This window comes from Sebastes umbrosus, chromosome 7 (genome assembly GCF_015220745.1).
Source record: "Sebastes umbrosus isolate fSebUmb1 chromosome 7, fSebUmb1.pri, whole genome shotgun sequence".
NCBI classification, from domain to species: domain Eukaryota; kingdom Metazoa; phylum Chordata; class Actinopteri; order Perciformes; family Sebastidae; genus Sebastes; species Sebastes umbrosus.
Window position 1 is genome coordinate 34,773,612 of NC_051275.1, and position 23,503 is coordinate 34,797,114.

Here is a 23,503-nt window from a genome sequence, read left to right on the forward strand (position 1 = left end):
TTTCTCCATTTACCGTTTCCCGGACGGACCCGGAACCGGGCTTCAGCTGAGCTGTATGTTAAAACTCTGCCTTTAAGAACTTCATAAAATGCTGCGGTGGTCTTTTTGTTCTGAATAGTTTCTAAAAGACGAGGCCTCAACGCGACTAAAACAACACTACAAGAAGTTTGACAACGATTTCAATATTTTAGTTACAAAATCAACACACGGGAAATAGTATTTTTACTTTATAATATTTTTATACTTGACTTTGGATTATTTATTTATTTATTTATTTTTTTGTTATCTTATTTACATTGTTATTAATCTTATTTGTTATTATCTACTCGATCATATTTCATTATTATAATAAAACTACTCCATTTGGAGTCAAAATTATAAAAATTTGTATAGATTTTATACTGTGCACAATGGTAGAATGTGATGATGCACAATGGTAGAATGTGATGATGCACAATGGTAGAATGTGATGATGCACAATGGTAGAATATGATGATGCACAGTGGTAGAATGTCATGATGCACAATGGTAGAATGTGATGATGAACAATGGTAGAATATGATGATGCACAATGGTAGAATGTGATGATGCACAACGGTAGAATGTGATGATGCACAATGGTAGAATGTGATGATGCACAACGGTAGAATGTGACGATGCACAACGGTAGAATGTGACGATGCACAATGGTAGAATATGATGATGCACAGTGGTAGAATATGATGATGCACAGTGGTAGAATGTCATGATGCACAATGGTAGAATGTGATGATGCACAATGGTAGAATGTGATGAAGCACAATGGTGGAATGTGATGATGCACAATGGTGGAATGTGATGATGCACAATGGTAGAATGCGATGATGCACAATGGTAGAATGTGATGGCGCACAATGGTAGAATGTGATGATGCACAATGGTAGAAGGTGATGATGCACAATGGTAGAATGTGATGATGCACAATGATAAAATGTGATGATGCACAATGGTAGATTGTGATGATGCACAATGGTAGATTGTGATGATGCACAGGGTAAATGTCATGGCCAAAGGCTCCATTGTGTGCCCATAGCCTCCTGTAGTGGATATCAGGAGTATTTTAGAGAGATTCCCTTTCCAGAGGTAGAAAACCTCATTTGGCACACTTTGGGTATCCAAATGGCCAAATGGAGAGTCCTCCTGGTCCTATCCTGACTAAAAATCTTTGTAGAATCTATGTGCTTTGTGTTATTTATATCTGCTTTGGCACAGTTGTAGTCAAAGAGTTACTGAATTAATTCAGTGGCAAATGTTTCCTTTGGTTCATCCCAGTTTACTCAGGCAGAGTAACAGTCACAATGTTACTGCCACTGGGGATGGATTCTCTGAGGTCTTACCTATCCATAGAGACCAGGATCATGCAGATAGACCTGCTAGTTGTGGAGTTATTCTTGATTTATTTTGGGTATGTCTGTCAGCGGCCAGAGCTGCATTGTGGGTAGTGTAGGAATGCATGGATTAAAAACAGGATCTCTCTGGTTCTGCTGCATCAGGCTGTAAATATCTCCTCTTATTGGATTCCTTCGTTTCTTTTGATCTAAACAGACGAGCTGATGTTTTCTAAACATCTGAATCATCTCCAGTTTCATTTCTTCCTTCACGAAACCGTATCTGATAACAATTCATCTTGAACTCACGGCGGTGTCAGCGTGACTGTGTGAATGTGTTCAGAGCAGCAGGGTGGAGGTGGAGGTGGAGACGGAGGTGAGGGTGTTCTAACACACTGAGATTTGACTTGTGTTTCATGCAGATATCCACCTGGTAGATTTACAGCCGGCTGATGTCTTCACCATGTGTCCTTCCTGTTATGACTCTGACTCTCACTGTTGTAGTTTTGTCAGTCGGAGCTGAAGATCTAATCCCGTGCAGATCAGAGTTTCCTCTGACTTCCTGCTTTGTGTTGTGAGTCCAGTTGACTGATCTCTTGTTCTCAGAACCATTTACAGTATATTCATCAGTCATCAATACTTTGCTGCTCTTTTACCTTCAGTGTCCATTAAAGGGACTGTAAGTACGTTTTTACACGTACATTTTTCAATCCTTACGTGTGAACAGGTTGTGATCATGGATGTATTAAGAGAACTGGATACAGCGTTGGAGGCGGGGCCCCGTTCATTCCTATGAAAGTACCCGGTTCTTCCACTGGGCCCACGGAGCAGGCGCAGTAGCCGTAGTAACACTAGTCACGGGGTCAAAGCCGTCACGCTGTCGTCCCGGTTCGCTAACTCCGCCTCCCAGCCCTCGCTCCAGCCTCGGTCTGGGTCTCATTCACATGAAGGGAGGAAGGAGAAATAACTCTGGATTCAGCTATTAGTGCGTTTCGCAACTTTTTAGACGTCTCTTTCCCAATGTAAATCTATGGGAAAAAGTATTTTTGGGCCCAATGGCATCACATGAGAGACATGGAAGTTGCAGTACCGCCGTTTGGCCACTACGAAAGTTGACGACTGGCGCTCTTCCTGGAGGCTTGGTTGTAACCGACCGTAAAATATGAGACCTTCCACGACTCTCTGGGTTTCCTCCATCAGCCTGTAGATGCTTTCAATGCGAAGAATGTGGGAGGTTTTTTTTCCGGGAAAACCCAACATATGTGCATGTAAGCATGTAAAATATAGAGTGATATTGTGGTTTTAGCTGTCAATCACATTCAGTCTCGTAGAGCGAGCACAAGCGCGAGCAACAGGACGCTGACTGTCGTCGACTTAACGGCCACAGGTGTCGCTGTTAACAAGCAATATCTGACTCTTACTTCTAGCCCCTTTGATAAGACTTAAAGCTTTCTGACCACTAGTACCACACCATGGAGTTCCTGTTTAGTTTGTGTTGTTTATGCACACGAAAACGCACGTTTCTAACCGACCCGTCTGATGTGTGTGTGCTTATTCTGAGGCAGCCTGGTGTCACCTGCATGTGATTGAATGAAGGTAAACACACCATGTGTAATGGCATCGTGGCAACATATTCATGTGTCTGCATTGACTGAAGGAGGAACTTCTCAAACAGTAAAGAGCAGCCGTGAGCAGCAGATACTCTCATTCACTCAGAGATAAATGCAGACTGATTTAACCACATTAAAAGGTAAATGCATCTAGTGATTAATTTATAATAGTTTATTTACAGTTCAAGCATTAATCCGCCTTTGCAGCACATTTGCTCCAAATATTTAGTTTGATATCTGGCGGTGAAGTGACGTTATATATATATATATATATATATATACACGCTATAAACAGATGTGGTTCTGAGACGTCTATTCTCAGCAATGATGAGATATTTTCCTGCAAAATCTGAATCAGATTTCCTGGCTCAGTATGTGCGCACGTCTGAGGAATTTGACTTCGTAGCTCTCAATGTACGTACACAGAAAAGGGAACAAATAAACAGAAAGGTACTGGAGAGTGCAACAGTGAGGCTGCCGTCCACGGCGCCACCAACAACTCTCTTACAGAAAACAGCGAGCGGTCGGAGGTTGCACTTTAAATGAATGCAGAAAACGATGAGTTCATTACTTTAGAGTTGATGTTTATTGATCTGAAACACGTGATGGTGGAGCGGAGACTGTGCTGGAGGAGTTCAGGAGGTATCTGGAGCTGTGTGAGAGAGAGTTGGATAAACGTCAGACTGAGTGTTTTACAGCGAACACAGGAGGAGGTGATGATTGGACATGGTCACGCCGCTCGGCGCCGCTCAGCTTCCTCTGCAGGAACACTGAAGTAATGGGACTCACCTGTTCACCTGTCCGTCAAACCGCTCATAAAACATGTACAGTAGCAACGGGAATGTCATCTCACGTCTCCGTCTGCCTCCACACAGGAGGCTCAGAGGTCACAGTCTATAGATTAACTATGGAGCGGGCTACAAGTATATACAAGTATACTTGCAGTATAAAGACTATTAAACTGAGTATACTTTAAATTGTACTTTCATAAACTGAAAAGGAGGTATATAACTAGTAAACTAACAGTATTCACTTGTACTATTAGTGCTAGTATAGTTGCAGTACAAAATACAACCTAGATGTAAACTAGTTGTGTACTCAAAATTTACTATTCTTATACTTAAAAGTGTACTTTTATAAACTAAGAAGTTGGCCAATTTAGTCCCAAAAAGTATTGAGGTAGTACACTTACAAGTATACTACTAGTACATTGATATCAGTATACTTACTACATAAAGTATACTCGGGAATTTGAATATACTTCACCTCGAACACAGCACAGAGGTTTGTAATAGTCCCAGAGAGGATTATACAACTCTGGAAAGTTCTCATTGCTGCAACTGGTTCATCCTTCGTCACGATGATGATGATGATGATGATGATGGTCGTGATGTAAACAGAAGAAATCCAGCGTTTATGTTACTACTGTATGTCATCCAGCAGGAATGTGAGCCTGCATGTATTTTATTGTCCAGATGGCGTCGTGTCGCAGTAAAGGTTGAACCTGGTTCACCTTTTATTTGCAGGACGACTCGGTGTTGTTTGGACGTCGTCTTCTGCCCCCAGGAAGAGCGCCGGTCAACGATCCCAACTTTCGTAGTGGCCAAACGGCGGTTCTACAATGTCTGTGTCCGTCACGTGATGCCATTGGGCCCAAAAAGACTTTTTCGGATAGACTTACATTGGAAAAGACACGTCTGTTGCTCAGCGGATAATTTCTTTTTGAGGTGAATCAACTCCCCAGTATGAACACTCTAATAGCCCTTATTTAAATCATGAGGTCCTAAAAGTTGTAAAACGCACTAACAACTGAATCCAGAGTTATTTCCCTTCCTCCGTTCATGTGAGTGAGACCCAGACCGAGGCTGGAGCGCCGAGCCGTGACGACGGCGTGACGTTGGGACGAGCCATGGGATGTCCCATGTGACCAAGATCCGGGTACTTTTCCAGGCGGAAGTGAAGCCATTTAGGCTTCATGCTCCACTGAGCGACTTCCATAGGAATGAACGGAGCCCCGCCTCCAACGCTGGATCCAGCTCTCTTAATACATCCATGATCTGAACGCAGCCGTTGTGTTTGGAAAGATGGCGGTCGTGGTTAAAAGAATCCAGCGTTGACTGTCGACAGGAGACCGAAACAGCGGTCTGTTAAAGTCTGTCCACCTTTGATCCCAACAGACAAGGTAGCCTAGCTGTTGTTATCTGAGGAGGACGGTTTCTGTTTTTCATGTGTATTCTTGTAGGAAACTTTTATCAATTCTTCTTCTTCTTCTTCTTCTTCTTCTTGCTTTAACCGTTCACTGGTTCCCAAACTTTTAACATTTTCTGTCATCAGGGAGAAATATTATCACGCCTCCATTCATGGTGCTCTGTTAGACCACCACGTTAATACAGGTGCGCAAACCTGCAGTTTGTGACCACAGTGAAAATGTAGTTTTTGAAAGGCTAAACGGCAACAAATATGGATTGAAGTAGAATATTTCGTTAACAAAAGATTTTGACTTTTGGACCGAGGCGATCACAGAGAGACGAACTGAGCGCCGCGTCGGTCGCTCTGTGTGTGTTTGAGAGAGAGGAGGGAAGAGAAGGTGGAAGCTAATGTTTCTGTAAGTTATTAATAATAATAATAATAATTAGAACGTCAACGTTATGAATGAAGCGTTGAACTACTCTGTGCAACCCGACTTCGTCACATTTTCTTTTGATGGGTACGTTGTTGTGTTCGCCTCCGAAGCATCGTCTGTTTTTCTTCTCAAAGCATTAATTCTGCATCACATGCTCTCGCATAGTTTCTATTTGTTTTCATTCTATTCTTATTTTAATGGGGTTATTTTACCACATTGCCTCTATGGGGATCAGTTACAGGTTTATCTTAACTTAAACTTTGAAGATGACACATTTAAACCAGTAAAATGAACTTCTCTTGAACACTAGTTGAGTTGTCATCTTTGATCCTGGAATGGGAATGTGTCTTTGATTATACACTAAAGGGAATATTTGTGATGGACGTCTTCATAAACATGTTTTAGTAAATAATAGACTGCATGTCTCATTACATCCAGCTGCATTATGTCTTCTGTCATGTTTTTTTTTTTTTGTTTTTTTAGTACAACAGCAACAAAAAACGTGATAAATTAATGCAGAAATATTTGTTTTCATATGTGAAAGTGTTCGATGTTAAGTTGCTCTTTAATGTTTTAAATTAAAGATTTAAAAAAAAAAAATGTTTTTCAAAATTAAAATAAGACGGATGCTTCTTTATGTCTGTAAGACTTTATGATGTATAATCCAAAAATACCTCAGTGCCAAAGTAAAGCTCTTTAATTCTGTTGTGGATCCAGAAATGTTTTAAATCATTTACTAAACATTGAAAGACGGAGCATTTAAAGTTAATCTCGTTGACTGTGTAGAGTGTATATTAATTCCCATATTTATTTACTCTCTACTTTTATTATTTATGTATTTATTTGTATGCATTTTTAAATGTATTTATTTTTGCATTTATTTTGATTTATGTATTTTTATTTTATTTGCATATTTTTTATTTATTTTATATTTATTTTTAACTGACTTGTCTTCTTCTTCTTTGTGTTCATCTCTGGATAAACAACTAGACCTGCCTGATAATGTGTGTTTGTGTGTTTCAGCGACGGGAAGAGCTGCAGTATAAATATAGAAGGAAGAATGGAGGTACTCACACTCACACACACACTTACAGTATATATATATATACGTATATATATATACATTTCCTCTCACCGTGTTTGTGCGTCCAATCAAAGCAAAGCCAGGAAATGATGTCCGACCAATCAGGAGTCAGTAAACACGCTGAGAGAAATGTAAACAGAGAGCCTGGAGGAGAGACGCTTAATGAGACGACGACGGAGAGATAAATACAGACCAACGACGGGTTCTCCTTTCTCTCTCTGGTTTCCTGCTGAGGTCACTCTCATGTACTACAGATGTGTGTTTCTGTAGATAAACCTCCAGCTGAGGTCACTCAGTTCGTATATAAATGTTCTTTACTGGTCGTGTTTCTATAAAAAGAAGCTGCTCCAAGGAAGAAATCCATTTCCTGTCGGCTCATTTCCTCTTCCTGTTGGCGAGAGGTCACATCCTGTTGCTGATCTGTATCCAACTCAGCTACTGCGTGAAGTTATAGTCAGTTTCCAGTTTGACGGGGAAGCAATGCACACTGTACAAACACCATCTATAATACTCCATTTCCCACCTTAACTGGTGTTTGTAAAAGAATAGATGTAAAGCCCAAAGTCTTTTTCAGTTAAAGCAGACGCTGCTGTTGCCCCGCTGCAACCCGTTAGCGCTATGAGACAGATGAATACCTGCAAAAAGAAATGAATAAGTAAATAAATGACTCAATAAATAAATAAGTGTAGCATTAAAAGTAGCAAAAATAATATTAGAAATAAATGTAGTCATTAATTAATTGATAAAATGTGACATAAATTAATATTTCTGTTTTAATTAGCTTTTTTTATTTATTTATCTTTATATTAGTTCCCGTATTTATTTAAATTTATTTATTTTTGCATTTATTTGTATTTATGTATTTTTATTTTTTTAAACCATGTATTTATGTATGTGTTTAAAACTTATTTATTTATTCATTTATTTTTATGAATTTTTAAATTTATTTATATATTTTTACATATTTTTATTTATTTTATATTTTCAAATGTATCTATTTATTTGTTTTTATTTATTCATTTATTTATATTTTTATTTATTTATTTATATATCCATGCTTGCATGATTATCCCTTAGCATTTCACCTGTCTTTAAAAATCTAACCGTGTACGCATATTTCTGTCTTTGTGCATATTTTGCCGTGAATGCTGACAGAGTTTCTGTGTCGGGTCCTGAGACAGAAGTAGAGAGGTGCTAATAATGTTTTTATAAATCCTGAAGGATTCATTAAATCCAGACCCAGAAGGCAGATTATTGATTTATTGATTGATTGATTTATGGTTTGTTTACTACAACATGAGTGAGAGTTGCGTCAGCTGAAGTCTAAGAATCTGAGTGTCGGTGTTGCTGCTGGCCGTGACCCAAATAAACCTGCGGTGTGTTCAGGTGCTGCGTGTCTCATCACGCCTCAGCTGCTCTCAGCTATGTGGCCCCGCCGGCCTCCATCTGAGCCCTGCTGCAGTCCCAGAACCTGGAGCTCAAACACACTGGGATCAAGATCAGGATCAGGATCAGGAGGGACGACTGCAGACCTGCAGACCAGCAGCTTGGGTTTCCTGGAGTTTTAAAAGTTGTGTCCTTCAGAGAGAGCAGTGATTGAAAAGCTTAATTTAATCCAAACATGATTAGAGTCTAGATTAGAGACACCTGAAATAAAACCAACGATGTGATGACAGAGAAACCGACATCAGGCACAGAGATGTCTAGCGGATCATCTCTACCGTCTGAATCCTGAAAGAAGAGTGAGCGGACGTGGTGTAGCTGCTGAGTGAAACTGAGTTCATCCTCTCTGACCTCGGCCTGCTCCCCTCCCGCTGGCCGACCGGCCCACATTCCTCCGTCTTACTCGATGTCTTTATTGTCACTCTGTGATCCGAAGTGACACCTCCATCGCTGTCGATGATTGTCTCCCCGAGCTGAGTCCAGGGGACAACTTCCCCCACATTTAACTAGAGGGACAGCAGGGAGGTGAATACTTCTGTCTCCTCACATTTCTCCGTCGGACCGGATTGTTTTGTTCACTTTACGTCGGAGGAACAGTCGGCGGCTCTACGGCTGCGTCTCTAATATCTGACACTAATAACCTGTAAGGTGGTGACGTGTAAATCTGTCAACAGTTAGTTACAACACATCAACATGTCAACATGTCAACTCTAAAAACTGATGAACACGCTAGTCAAAATATTAAAAAGGTCTTTCTCTGTCAGCGTTCTTCCTCCGGTAACGCCCCAATTAAATTTACACCTTTTAGACAAAAACGCACCAAATGCCTATTTTATCCAGAATGCTTTTGGAGCTGACTTGTGCATGAACAAGTATCCCAGCATGCATTGCCCTACAGTTCTATTGTGTCATAAAATAAATGGTTGCGATTTCTTTTTCTGGCAAGAATTTAGCATTTAAAATTTTGATTTGTTAAAATTTGCTCCAAAGATGTGAAGACAAACGGAAGATAAAACAACTTTTGGAGGATAAACTTTGGTCTGAAAGTTGAATTATAATATCATATTTTAGGCAAATGTAAAAAAGCTACGTAAATATAAAAAACAATATGTACCTTTTTATGTTGCCTCTTTACTCCACTTTTATTCAAGAACACCCTCTCGTCTGGTCTCTCGTCTGGTCTCTCTCTCTCTCTTGGGTCAAAGATCAAACTGTTCCACTGAGCGCTTCCCCTAGAGGTCAGAGGGGTAGATCGCCATGGTAACTGATGCACAACGGCTGACCTGCTCCGGAGCAGGTTATGTTCCAGATAAGAGATCAATTTGTATAAAAGCACCTCCTACTGACCAATCAGAGGTCAGTGAGCCGATCGTAGTTAAAGTCACAGAATACACAAAGACATTCTAGTCAGATCTACTCGTGCTTCTGATGGATCAGTGATATTATAAGTCTGTTTATTTACGCATTCACACATCGGCATTTTTTTTTCTTTTACCGGCTGTCCTTCCTGCATTTGGCAGCTTCAACTGTGTTACTTCTAGTCTGATTACGTGTTTAACTTCTTTGTATTTGTCAGATATTATAGTTTGTAAAATATACCGCTCTGCAGTCAGTAGACTTCCATGAGAACGCGCTCACAGCCAGACTGAGAAACCCTGGGTTGATTTACCGAGTTGATAACCAGCGTCGTAGGACCGCTTAGCGTGATCTCGTTTGTTAGGATTAGTGAAGCCAGATAAGGAGGAGATACCATGGAGATGTTGAACTGGCGTCGTAGTCCAGGCTGCTGGAGGACTTTGTCTGTGTTGACTGGATATGCTCTGTTTTTTCTGTTGCATTTGTTTTCGGGGTTTATGTGTTTCTGACTTTGCATCCCTTCGGTGTTTTCTGTTCATAGATTGGTTTTGGCTTTCAGCACTTCTGTTTTTTAATTTGCAGCACATTTCTGTTGTTTTGATTTTGGATTTCTGTACGTGTTTGACTTGGTATCTTCTCTGAAGCTGCAGCATGTTTCTCATGATGGAGATGTTTGGACCGTTGTTGTTGGCGTAGCAGAGTGTATAAACCAAATGTTCTCTATATTTTGATTCATGGCCATAATCCAAGTACCAAAACTAAAATCTTGAATTGAAAAAGTCAGTTTAAATGGAAGAAGGCAGCTTTTCTTTTCGTGCGTCGTCTTGTTTCGGTGCCGAGTGACATGTTCCTGTTTTTAATATCTGTCATCAGAGAGCTTTCTGTTGTTTACTCAGTTGGATGTTTGCTGTGTGGGTGTGACACATTAATGAAGTTCTTATCAGTTTATCAGACTTCAGTGTGATAACATGCTTTCACTTTCACTCCGCTGCACGTTGAAGCTGGTGTTCCTGCATTCCTGGAAGCTCCAGTCAGTTTGTGACAGTGACTAAATGATCGAGTGTTACTGATATGAGGAAGTAGTTCTTAGTGAAAGTGTTGTTGTCTCAGTTGCACCGCGCTGATGTCGTTACTCAGGTATGATGATACTGGCAGCGACTTCGTGACCGCAGGCTGACAAGCAGCAAGGAGGAACCGACAAGTAGCAGGTAGTTTTTCCACAGTGTGTCTGATGATTAACCAGAAATCTGTGAGAAGTTTAACCAATAAACTCTCTATCGAAACCAAGAGCTGTGATCAGGAACTTAGTCTGTTCTCATAAAAGAGGACATGTGTTGATATAAAATCATTATTAGGAGCAGCAGTGAGTCTGCAGGCTGTTTTTATTTCTCTTTGGTTGCATGTTCTTCCTGTGTGGACACGCTGAGAGACAGTTTAACGCATTTGTTTCATATTTTCTTACTGTTAACGTGCAGAATCAAACCAACTGGTATTACAGGTGGGAAAAAACAACAATTTTGAAATCGATGTTTTAATGCCATAATCGATATATTTGCTTCATCTGAGTCTATGTGGAGGTAGAAGGAAGTTACCGCTTTTATTGTGGTAGCCTGAGTAACGTGACGTCATATCCGTTCCGTATCCGTCAACCAAAACAAACCTCAGAGAGTCTAAAACGTTGGAGGGTCAGCGTGGATACGACCTGCACACTCACATGTTAAATCCAGCATGTTAAACTACACATCCAGTAAAGGATGGAAACACTTTGGCTTTCACACATTGACTAATTATCTCGTAATTTTATGACTTTTTTCTCGAAATCTCCGATTTTTTTCCACATTAATGTGGCCCTAATACTCCGTCACACATTTCACAGATTATAAATAAGATTAATATTTTTTAATCAAATCTAAAGTGATGTCAAAAGAAACAAGATAAAACACTAAACCACATTTTGTCTTTTATTGTATTTATAGCATTAAGTTATGCACGTGGAGTTAAAATCAGTGAGATGCTGAATCACTGGAATCAGGAAACAGGAAGATTACTCATAATGACGTTAACGCGGTTTGTTTATCGTGTTTATTTAATTTTTCTCCGGATGACAGGAAACATCTGAACAACCTGATTTTACACGACGGAGGCTTTTATGGGAAAACCCGCTGAAGGAAATGTCCTCATAAAAACTATTACAACACTCATTGTTCTGAATAATGTGTTAATCATCACAGTTAGATGAGACATAATTTAAATAATGTGTTTATCATCACACTTAGATGAGACATAATTACCGCCATTAACACTTCATTTATCTTTCGTTAAGTTTCGGGTTGTTAGTGTTTCATCCTCGTCCTGTCCAGTGAAAACCACCAACCTCCAGATGTGCTGAATGTTTGTGATAAACTGAAGCAGCTGACTCGTCTTTGACTTTATAATCTCAGAGAATATCCATTTTTTTTCATTTCATAAATTCAAAGTTATTTCTCTAGATATTACCCCCCTCCCCTGGCGTTGCAGTTAATTTATTCTGTTCCTAATACGCCACCGTAGTATTTTCAAAGTGTGGCATTATGGCGCATTTAAACCACGAGCAAATTGTAAACTCAGATTGAGTTTTTCCTTTTTTTCAAAAAATATCATTCAAATCCATCGCAGACTTTTAGAGTAATCCTACAAACCAACAAACCAACCAACAAACCAACCAACAAACCAACAAACCAACCAACAAACCAACCAACAAACCAACCAACAAACCAACAAACAAACCAACCAACAAACCAACCAACAAACCAACAAACCAACCAACAAAACCAACCAACCAACCAACCAACAAACCAACCGACAAACCAACCAACCAACCAACAAACCAACCAACCAACCAACCAACCAACCAACCAACCAACCAACCAACCAACCAACCAACAAGCCAACCAACCAACCAACCAACAAGCCAACCAACAAACCAACCAACAAATCAACAAGCCAACCAACCAACCGACAAACCGACCAACCAACCAACCAACCAACCAACCAACCAACCAACAAGCCAACAAGCCAACCAACCAACCAACCAACCAACCAACCAACCAACCAACCAATCAACAAACCGACAAGCCAACAAGCCAACCAACCAACCGACCAACCAGCAAACCAACCAACCAACCAACAAACCAACCAACCAACCAACCAACAAGCCAACAAGCCAACCAACCAACCAACCAACCAACCAACAAACCAACAAACCAACGCCGGTGAAAACATAACCTCCTTCCTAGGCCTCCGGCCTTGACGGAGGTAATAACAGTTGTGACAATTGTGACAGATACAAGTGAAGAAAAAAAATATAAAAATAAAACAAAATAAAATAAAAAAATCATAGATAATAAATTTAAACAAAAGAATTATATAAATAAAGCAAAGCAAACGTTTTGATTTGTGATTACATACAAAGTCAATGCAAAGAGGCGAAAAGACGCAAGTTCACCATGAACGGCGCGACTCGAACTCGCAAAAATTTGCGTCACTTGTGTATTCGCGGGACTTTTTAATTCACAATCATAACTTTTATTCTGCATCTTTCTCTGTAGAAGTATAATTATTTTTTAAAAAATAGCCGTCTACATAAAAATGTGATCAATAATAACTATTGTATAACACATTTTGTGTTTTCCTTCTCTTCAGAGTGCAGATGTTAACCACAGAAACTCTGCAGCTTTTAGCTAAATATCCCTTTTTCTCAGATACTCTACAGCCCTACATATTATATATATATATATATATATTTATTTAATTATATATATATATATATATATATTTATATCATTTCACAGCTCTACAGAGGTTCATTTGTTTTGGTTGTGATTCAGATCTTCTCTCTGTAGTGAGTGAATTATTACTTTATTTAGATTCCTCTGACTCTTCGATAGAAACTGAGATCAGTGTTTACTTTGGCGCTCCGATGACGTCACCAGCAGCGATCACAGCTGACGTCAGCGTGACTCTGCGTGACTGATTGTGGGATCAGTTTGTGTCCGACTGCTGATTCTTCTGGTTGTCAGCTTGTTAGTCGGATTTTCCAGAACGAACCCGAGTGACAGGAAGTGACCGACACAAACAGTCAGTGAATATAACAATATAAATTCCACGATGGGATAAACATCCTGCGAGCAGCAGAAACAAACAGGAAGTGCTCATCATCATCAAGTGTTTATCTCTCTTCCTCTTGTGGGGATTTTTAGCTTAGTGATGTCACATCTTGGAATGAAATGAATTCTGGGTATTTTAGGACTAGTTGAAGAGTGGTTGATGTCCCATTTCACTTTCACGTTACAATCAGATGTTCATTCGCGTCCCGTCATCACAACATCGAGTCACATTTTCACTGTATAAACGTCGTATTTTTAAGCCCAACCACGATGTTTGTTTCTGAACTTAACTATCGTGGTTTTGATGCATAAACCTCAGCTAAGTGTTTTTGTTTGATTCACAACATTTAGCACGTGTTTACTGCGACCAAAAAGTGACGTGGGAGAAGTAGGATGAGAACTTGTTGGATATTAATAACCGTAATATTATCATATATGGTTTTAAATGTCGGACTTTAGATATAAAAGTTTCATTATGACATCACAAATCACCACTCGAAGTTATGAATCTAGTTCCCTATGGGAGAATTAGTACACAACATGGTTCACTCAATAGAGTTATATAACTATTAAGCACCTTACTGTTATTAAAACAACATTAAACCCAGGACATCGTTCTCAACATGTGGCCTGTTTATGGTGGGAATGATTTAAATTCAAACCCCCAAAAACATCTGTAATATTTATGTTTTTTAAAACACACAATGTCCATTAATGGTAAAGGTAGAAATGATTTTTGTAAACTAAACCGAATATTAACAGAATACAGAGTTTTGGGATTATTAACTCATTGTATATCTGTTGAAATTTGTATAAATCGTTTAAACTACAGTGCTAATCAGTAAATCCAAGGTTACACAGCTGATATTAGATGATTGATGTTTCATCACAGTAATATTTAAGCCGTACAACGGTTGTGTATTTTGACCACTTCTCTGTAGAAAACCACAAAAAGACGATCCATCACCCAAAAATATCCGGCTGAGCACATCTGATTTACTTCTACAGAGACTGAACCAAAGAGTTCAGAAACAAAGACACGAAACTACGCTGCTTTTTTTGACAACCAAACCAACCAAACCAACCAACCAACCAACCAACCAACCAACAAACCAACAAACCAACAAACCAACCAACCAACCAACCAACCAACAAACTAACCAACAAGCCAACCAACAAACCAACCAACCAACCAACCAACCAACCAACAAACCAACAAACCAACCAACAAGCCAACCAACAAACCAACCAACAAGCCAACAAGCCAACAAGCCAACAAGCCAACCAACAAACCAACCAACAAGCCAACCAACAAACCAACCAACAAGCCAACAAGCCAACAAGCCAACAAGCCAACCAACAAACCAACAAACCAACAAACCAACAAACCAACCAACCAACCAACCAACAAACCAACGCCGGTGAAAACATAAACTCCTTCCTGCCGCCATTTTGGACTGAAAACACTTATTATATTTATAATATTTCATTGTTCAACACAGGTCATATCGGTAGAATGTAACAATAGAATAAAAAATAATTTAGTTTTACTTTTGTACGTCTCTTTGTAGGCGGACGTTTTACTGGCGACTGGTAGTCTCTTTCAGTCCAAAATGGTGGAAGCGTAGCTCTGCTGCTGGGCGTTGACGTTGCAATGGAATGAACCATTAACTTCTTTATCAATACACGTTCTTTGACTGAACTGCACGTTTTATGACTCTCTGCCATTTAGTTATTTTCTTCTTTTACGTATTAATCTTTAAAATCTTCCTTTCATGTTACGTTTAAACTGTTTGGGACACATTCCTCCTCCTGTCCGTAAAGAGACGAGTCATTCAAATCTTTCGTTTCACTTCAGCAGAGAGAGATGTGTGCAGATTGCTGAAAAGCACCAGATGAACCAGATGAATCACGTGTTCTTGTTTGTCCTGTAATAATAACTTCAGTAAAACTCCCAGAGATCGTCCGCAGATAACAGAGGTGTCACTCTGGAATGAAACTCTCTTACCGGAGTTTCCCTCCATATATAAAGTATTCAGCTGCACGTCCCGTCAGTACCAAACTTTATCAGCCCGGCTCCATCAACCCTCGACCGAAAACAAAAACAGGAAGCCACCAGGAAGTCCCACGATAACACACTCAGTAGATTCCCTTCAACGCTGCAGATTTCAGAGTCGCTCGGTCGAATCTGAGTAATTCAGATGATCTCCAACCTGTCGATAAGCTGGCAGGAATTATTTCCCATCATCTGAATGTTTCTGGGAGATGAGAGAAAAATGTTTCCGCAAAATATGTTTACGTCCAAGTGTCAACGCCGGAGGATTTATGACCAAAAGGAGAAATGGTTTGACATTGTTATAGAGCAACAGAGAGGAGGCTGGATGTCGGAGACCACTTCCTGTTTCTAACCAACAGTCCACTCTGGTGTCTTTTAACCACAACAGCTCTCTAACCTTAAACTGGAGTCGTTTTTATGCCTAAATGTAGCCGAACCTTCACCGTAGTGGGGTCAGATCAGAAAACGTTTGTGTGTGTCGCTCTGGAGAGAAGTGAATAACATATTTTTGTCATTTTAAAGGACCAGTGTTTAACATTTGGGAGGATCTATTAGCAGAAATGGAATATAATATTCATAAGTATGTTTTCATTAGTGTAAAATCACCTGAAACTAAGAATCGTTGTGTTTTCATTAGCTTAGTATGAGCCTTTCATATCTACATAGGGAGCGGCTCCTCTTCACTGAGTCCTCCATGTTTCTACAGTAGCCCAGAACAGACAAACCAAACTCTGGCTCTAGAGAGACACTTTCATGTTTTTATGTTAAAAAATACAGATGTTATCCTTTAAAGGGACTGTTTGTAACTTTTTAAGCGTATAAATGTACCCCCGGAAAAGCCAACACTAGGATCAGCAGTGATTCATGGAGAGACCTTCGTCTGGTCAGCTAACATTACTGCCAAGCAGCTGAAATATAGAGTGATATTGTGCTTTTAGCTGACGTGTGTCTCCTCACTGTGTTGAGCGATGCTCCTTCATGTCTATTTACAGCGAGCAAGCGCGAGCCTGACGCTGACTTTCATTGACTTAACGGCCACAGGTGTCGCTGTTAATAAGCATTTCTGAAAGTTACAAATAGTCCCTTTAAATAGCACTGGGAACTGGCTGACGGACTTTTCTTTTAGATGGAACATAACAGGAATAGTGGGGAGAGAGACGGGGACCGGAAATGGTGAAACAAAACCTGATTGGTTATGCTCAACTTTGATTTTTAGCACAACACGCAGCAACAAATGTCTGGAATCAGTTTGACTCGTAGCCTGTCGCTGTGTCGCTCGTAGTGTGAACACATCCTGAGGCTAACGTTACTGTGAGAAGGTAACCAGTGAAGAACATGCTCCCTCCCCACCCCCACAGCCGTTCCTAGAGAGTCTCCTGAATCATCGCTGCTGTTTGGACTCGTTTCTCCTTTACAGAGGAAGGACTCTGGTCTGGTTTCTCTCCTACTTTAATCTTTATCTGAACCAGATTAGTCGTCGTACCGTCAGGAATTTCTTCCTCGAGGGAAATTCAAAATTAAGACCAGAGACTGCTGAGCTTTCTCCTCTGATTCTCTGATTTATGTGTTCAGGCAGATCGGTGGAACCAGCCGGTCCACACTTAGATTTAGTTTTCAGACTACAAAGATGCAGAAAGTGAGTCAGTGTGTCGGCGTCTGTTTCAGAGGAGTCTTTTCTTTCACTCAGTTTTCACTCTTGTTCCACAGAGCATCCTTCTTTATCGAATGCAACCTTTTAAAGACGTGTTTTGCTCTACGTCTTCTCTGCAGAGTTGCCAAGTCGGCTTTTTATAACCGACTTTGAGATTGTTTTCCTGAAGAGTCGATTACTAATGTTGGTAGTTTCGGGTTGTGTTTTTGTTGGGCTTATTTCTAAAGTGTAGTTTCTTATTTGGGCTCCTGTCTCTCTGCTCTGTACCGGTCTACTTTGTCCTGTTGAAAGATCCGTACACAACCCAGATCCCTCCGCCCCTTCCCTCCCCGCCGCCGCCGCCGCAGCCGCAGCCGCCGCAGCCGCCGCAGCCGCCGCAGCCGCCACCGCCGCCACTCACGAGTGTTGTTGTGAGACAAATCTTAGCTAACTATGCCCGGTACGTGGCGAAATATGGCAAGAAGAACAACAAAGACTGGGACAAAGAGAGTGAGTTTAAAGATTGGATTCACCCTCAAGTGGAGGACGGTGCAAAGACAGTTTGCTGTTTTTGTAAGTGTGATATCTGAGCACATCGTGCCGATTTGCAAAACAGCAAAAATTTAAAAAAAATGCAATAAATGAAATTAAACATTTAACTTCTTTAAGTTTAGTTGACAAGAAATATGTTACAGGCTAAAAATGCATGCAAAAATGTAATTAAATTTAATAAAATAAAATACAATTTTAAGTTAAGTTAACAAGAAAAATGTAAAGTTACAGGCTAAACAATTAAATACAAAAATGTAATTAAATTAAAATTTGTATAATAACATTTTAAGTTTGGTTAACAAGAAAAATGTAAAATTACAGACTAAAAATTTAGTTTAATTAGATAAAATAAAATTTTTAGTTTATAACATGAAAAATTTAAATTAACGAGCTAAAAATGGATGCAAAAAATTGAATTGAATTGAATTTACTTAAATAAAATAAAATTGTAGGTTTAGTTAACAAGAAACATGTAAAGTTACAGACTAAAAATTTAATTTAATTTAATTAGATAAATAAAATTGTAAGTTTATAACAAGAAAAATGTAAAGTTACAAGCTAAAAATTAATTACAAAAATGTAATTTAATTTAATTAAATTAAATTAAATCTTAAGTTAATAAGAAGAAAAATGTAAAGTTACAAGCTAAAAATGGTGCGAAAATGCAATGCAATGCAAATATGAAATGCATGCAATCCAAATTAAAGTCATTTTTAAAGTCAAATTAGTTTGAGAATAAAATGTTTGTATCGTTCTTACTAAATGAAACCAAAATACAACCTTAAATTCCTTTTGTTTATGTTTCTTACCCCCTCCATCAAGTCAAGGGACCTGGTATCAGCCGTAATGGGATTGTCCTCAGAGGCCGGTGAGTCAGCGGCGAGCCAGCTTTATCAAGTTTAACTTTTTTAAGTACTTACAGTAAATCTGATGTTTTACTGTTAAGAAATCAGAAACCCGTTTAGGGATCAGCGTTAACTGGAAACTCCCAGGAATGAGCAGGAGGAAGAGGAAGAAGGTGGCGGCGGAGGAGGAGGAGGAGGAGGAGGAAGAGGCCTCGGGGCTTTTTCAATCGGTAAACTATAAAGCCAGATCAGAAATAAGATATTTCTTTAAAGAGATGATTATCTGCTTTAGTTTCACTATATCCGAGATGAAGGTCTCCGGAGAACAATGTCCCAAAAACACCGCCGAGGCCCGGCGTGATCCGGCAGGAAAGGGTCACTATGAGGAAGCTCGACTAGAAGCAGGAAGTTGTTTGATATTGAAACCGCTGAGTGAAGGTGACTGTTTCACAGAAATACCACTTTGCTCTATTACCTGACAAGACATCAGTCGGTTATGTGATTAATGCTCAATTAAAGATCCATTTGTCTTACTAACATTGAATCAAACCTCCAACCCAACTGTTGGTGGCTCAGTTGCATTGTGGGCAATGTAGGCGCCGGGTTTTGACGAGGAAGAAGAATGTTTGACTGTCCATCATGAGTCTGACGGTGTTAAACCAGTCAAGTACTCTTTTAAGAACAATTTAGAGGTGCTTTGTTTGAATCTATTTGGTGCAACTTTACTTCTTGCAACATTTCAGAGAAAAATACATTTAAACAATAAACTTAAAAAAAAAAAATGGCATACAGTGGGCGACTCAGGAGTTGATGGAGACCAAAACAGAGCTAAAAGAAGAGTGAATATTACATTTACATTGGACACAAACCTGCAATTGTTTCTCCATATCTGCTTGATCTCTTTGCTAAACCATTCACACCTTTTAAAGTCACAATATCAGATGTTGTTTTCAGCTTGTTTCAATTCCAACAGGCCAAAAAGGTCAATTCATTTTTTCCTTGCTAAAGTTTAGCGTAAGTTCAGAGCGTTATTTAACCTCCTTCATGAGCAGCTAGTCTGACCTGGTTGGTACCGATGGATTCATCAGGTTTATAGTTTCATATGATACCAGGATCTTCACTCTAGCTTTAAAACTGAGCTCACTACAACCTAAGAATCGCAAGTTGCGTTATTATAAATATATATGAAAGCACCAATGACCAACAATATAATAAGAATAAAATAATAAAATAAAATGTTTATACGTCTGACAACAAAACATGTATATTTAATGAAACAAGGCTATGAGTCTACGGTCACGTTAGCAGCTTTGTGAGGCTGTACTGTATTTTTAGCTAAACAATGCTAATGCTTAGCAGATAATGTTTAACATGTTTAGTTTAGTTTTAAAATGTTGACCTAGATTAAAAGTCACCAAAGTTATTAGAGTTCATCCTGAGGGGAACATGAATGTATGAACCACATTTCATCACAATCCGTCCGTTAGTCGTTGAGACATTTAAGTGTGAACTGGTGCAGCGACTGACAGATGGACATCGTCCTTAAAGACGTGAAACTCTACAGACGGCTGTAAACTTCAAACACGAGCAACAACAAGCAGCCCCTCATTCAGCCCGTCTCTGGTATAAAGATGTTTCTGTGAGTCTGATGTCTGACGAAGGTCGTTGACAGAAACATTTCAATGAACTGACAGTCTGCAGGGTTTCATTACTTTCTTTGGCAGCGGCTTCACTTCACATCCGCATTAGTAATTCTGAAACTAAACCCTACGAGTTCATGACGGATTAGCGGTGAAATGCAACACGGTGAAATGTTATTTACCAGAATCACTGTTATACAATCAACAGGTGTGTTTGTGTGTGTGTGTGTACACAGGTGACACGGGGAATACCTGATGTCACCTTACTGTCACAATACTGAAAGTGAACGAGGCGTCGCTGCTCATTAGTCACCGACTTCATTGTTGTTGTGCAGCTTTCACATCAATAAATCACTCAATGCAAGAGTTTCCTGTGCAGCCGGAGACTCCCGAACAAAGACATCAAGAGTCACGTCAGGCGCTGGAAATCCCTGTTTCAGTCCGGCCCGGGTCAGCCTGGGTCGGCTCACTTTTACTGCTTCATTCAGACGTTTATTATTAGAATATCTTTTTTAAAGAGAAAGTGTCCGAGAAAGCCAAAGCCAAAGTGCAAATGTACTACGGAGTATCAGGGCCACATTGAGGGAAAACACATCTGAGATTTACACAATAAAGTCAGAATATTACGAGAAAAAAAGTTGTAATATTACGGGAATAAAGTCATAACTTCACGAGAAAAAAATAATAATATTGCGAGTATAAAGTCATAACTTCGCGAGAAAAAAAGTCGTAATATTACGAGAATAAAGTCATAACTTTACGAGAAAAAAAGAGAATAACACTTAAAATTATGACTTTATTCTCATAATCTCAGATTTATTTTTTCCCTCAATGTGGCCCTAATACTCCGTCGTACCGTCGTACCATAGACCTACAACAATGATAAATAAAAATGAAAATATAAACAAAAAACAATTATTCATTTCCATTTTTATAAATCCACAGGGAGCCACTGAAGAGGAGTTAAAGGACCCCTGACCTAAACCCAACCAAGTAGTTTTGTTGCCTAAACCCAACCAAGTGGATGTTGGCCTGATGGTGGCGCCGAGGGGAAAGGTGAGATGTTGAGATATGTTTGGGAGGGCAACATGTCCCTCATGCAGTCGTTTCTCTGTATTTCTTTGTCTCCCGTGGAGTAATTTTCCCTCTCATTACCAGTCTGGCTGGTCTCAGTGGGATGTTCCTCCTCCTCTCCGTCTCTCTCTGCTGCTAGGAGTCGGACTGCAGAGCGTCACCTCTCATTTGTCTCTGGAAACAATGGCACAGTTATATAACCACATTCTCCACATACTTTCTCCAAAAAAAAAAAGAAAATAGGTTTTAACGAGATGAATTTTCAGCCTTTTTACGCAGACAGAAAATGAGTCTGTAGCCTACTACATGGTCACACTGGGAGCTGACCAGTACAACCAGTCACACAGTCCTCTAACACATATTAAACCTGAGAGGACATTCATCATAGTATCTACCTTTAATATCTGAGAATCACTTATTAGACTTGAGTCCCAAAAGTGGGAGGACAACAAAGTCATCAACAGCTGAGTTCAGGTTCTATTATATATTTTACACTTCAGCACAACTGTCAATAATCTAGCAAAAGGCAGGGCTGTGTGTTACCAAAGTGCGCTAATGAATAAGGTTAGGAATACTCCGTCATACTGCGTCTCCAAACTGGAAGCACGCCGACCGCCATCTCGATCTAGTCCTAAACCCAACTTGGTAGTGTTGTTGCCTAAACCTAACCAAGTAGTGTTGTTGCCTAAACCTAACCAAGTAGTTTTGTTGCCTAATCCTAAGAAAACATGAAGCTTAACTTATTATCTTGCTGCCCCATGTTAGATTTCAACTCTTAGACCAAAGCTAATCTTCTAAAAGTTATTATATATTATGCTGTAAATGCTTTTGAGACATCAGAGCCACCTCAAACTGAAAAATCATATCTCAGGACCAACTATTGTACTTTAATATCCAGCCTGCGGCACATCCAGAATGCATGAATCTGTGCCAAATACATCCTCTGGGTTCACTAAGTGGATCACAAAGGACTCTGACCACAAACCAAACCTTTGCTATGCAGACTCGTATGTGATCAAACCGGAATTTAGTAACGTAAACCAGAGGATTACCGAACCAAACAGTCCGACACCAAAGCAAACAAAAGGTTTGAGAGAGGTTTATAAGAGGTTGTTATTACTGCCGGCAGCCGTCTGCTGAGATCTCAAAGTTGTGATGAAGTTATTACGGATGGTTTCTAAGTGGTAGGTAGCCTGTTGTTGTTGTTGTTGTTGTTGTTGTTGTTGTTGTTGTTGTAGCCGGTTATCTGGCTACTATAGTGTTAGAGTGTGTTCGAATCCGCGTACTTCTGTACTTACACTTACTACTTCGAGTGCATAAGTGCGTTCACACTGGGAAGTACGGCAGAATGCAGTGCACTCAAAGTACCCAGATGTTGTACTCAAAACGGTCAGATGGTTGAGTGTGGAACGCTGGACACTTTACACACTCAACTGTCGCCATCTTGGCTACGTAGCGGAAGAGGCGGAGCCACGACCACTATTCAAATATTTATGTTATTGGTCTCTATATTGACAATAATATTTTCTGAATTTGATATGATACTTGTAACCTCAGAGCTCGTTGCTATCACGATACATTTTAAATAGTTTTTAGTCGTACTCGGTGAAGTATTGCTGTGGACTTGAAGTGTGTTGTATTCTATCAGAGCCATGCAGGAGCTGGGAGGGGGTCAAAGTTCACTCAGCCAGGAAAACTTCATTCATTTCCTATTGGCTCGCAGCCAACACACACACACACACACACACACATACATACACACACACACGCACACACACTGACATGCTTTTGGTTTCATTGGTTGTGACAGTCAGGACAAAAGCCCAGCGAGGCTGAACAGCAGAGCAGAGTTGTGTCTGTGTCGGCCTGCGATTCATAAGATCCGTCAACACTGATCGCCTGTCAATCAATCCACCTGTCAATCAATCCACCTGTCAGATCATATATTAATACACGTATATTAAACAGTAGTTATAACCGTGTGGGCCGGAGGTGTTCTGTGTTTTCTATCCTCCTCCGTTCCGTTCTGTTCTGTTTCGTGCAGCTCAGAACATTACGGTGTAATAACGGTGCCACGT

The 23,503-nt window shown here is 39.8% G+C and overlaps 1 protein-coding gene across 3 annotated transcripts in view; it reads left to right on the top strand.

Annotated features, from left to right (window-relative positions):
• The window catches only part of chp2 (calcineurin-like EF-hand protein 2), a 45,029-nt gene that overhangs the window by 11,602 nt on the left and 9,924 nt on the right, over positions 1–23,503 (top strand). The window contains exons 2-3 of one of the 3 annotated variants that reach the window (XM_037774570.1): positions 6,624–6,666; positions 8,231–8,235. Coding sequence is in view for 2 of the 3 variants with exons in the window: in XM_037774569.1 (XP_037630497.1) it covers positions 1,009–1,122; positions 6,624–6,666 (157 nt within the window). In the remaining variant the exon portion in view is untranslated. Of the gene's footprint in view, positions 1–978; positions 1,123–6,623; positions 6,667–8,230; positions 8,236–23,503 lie in introns of those variants that run through there. The other 2 variants (XM_037774569.1, XM_037774568.1) reach the window with 2 other exon arrangements.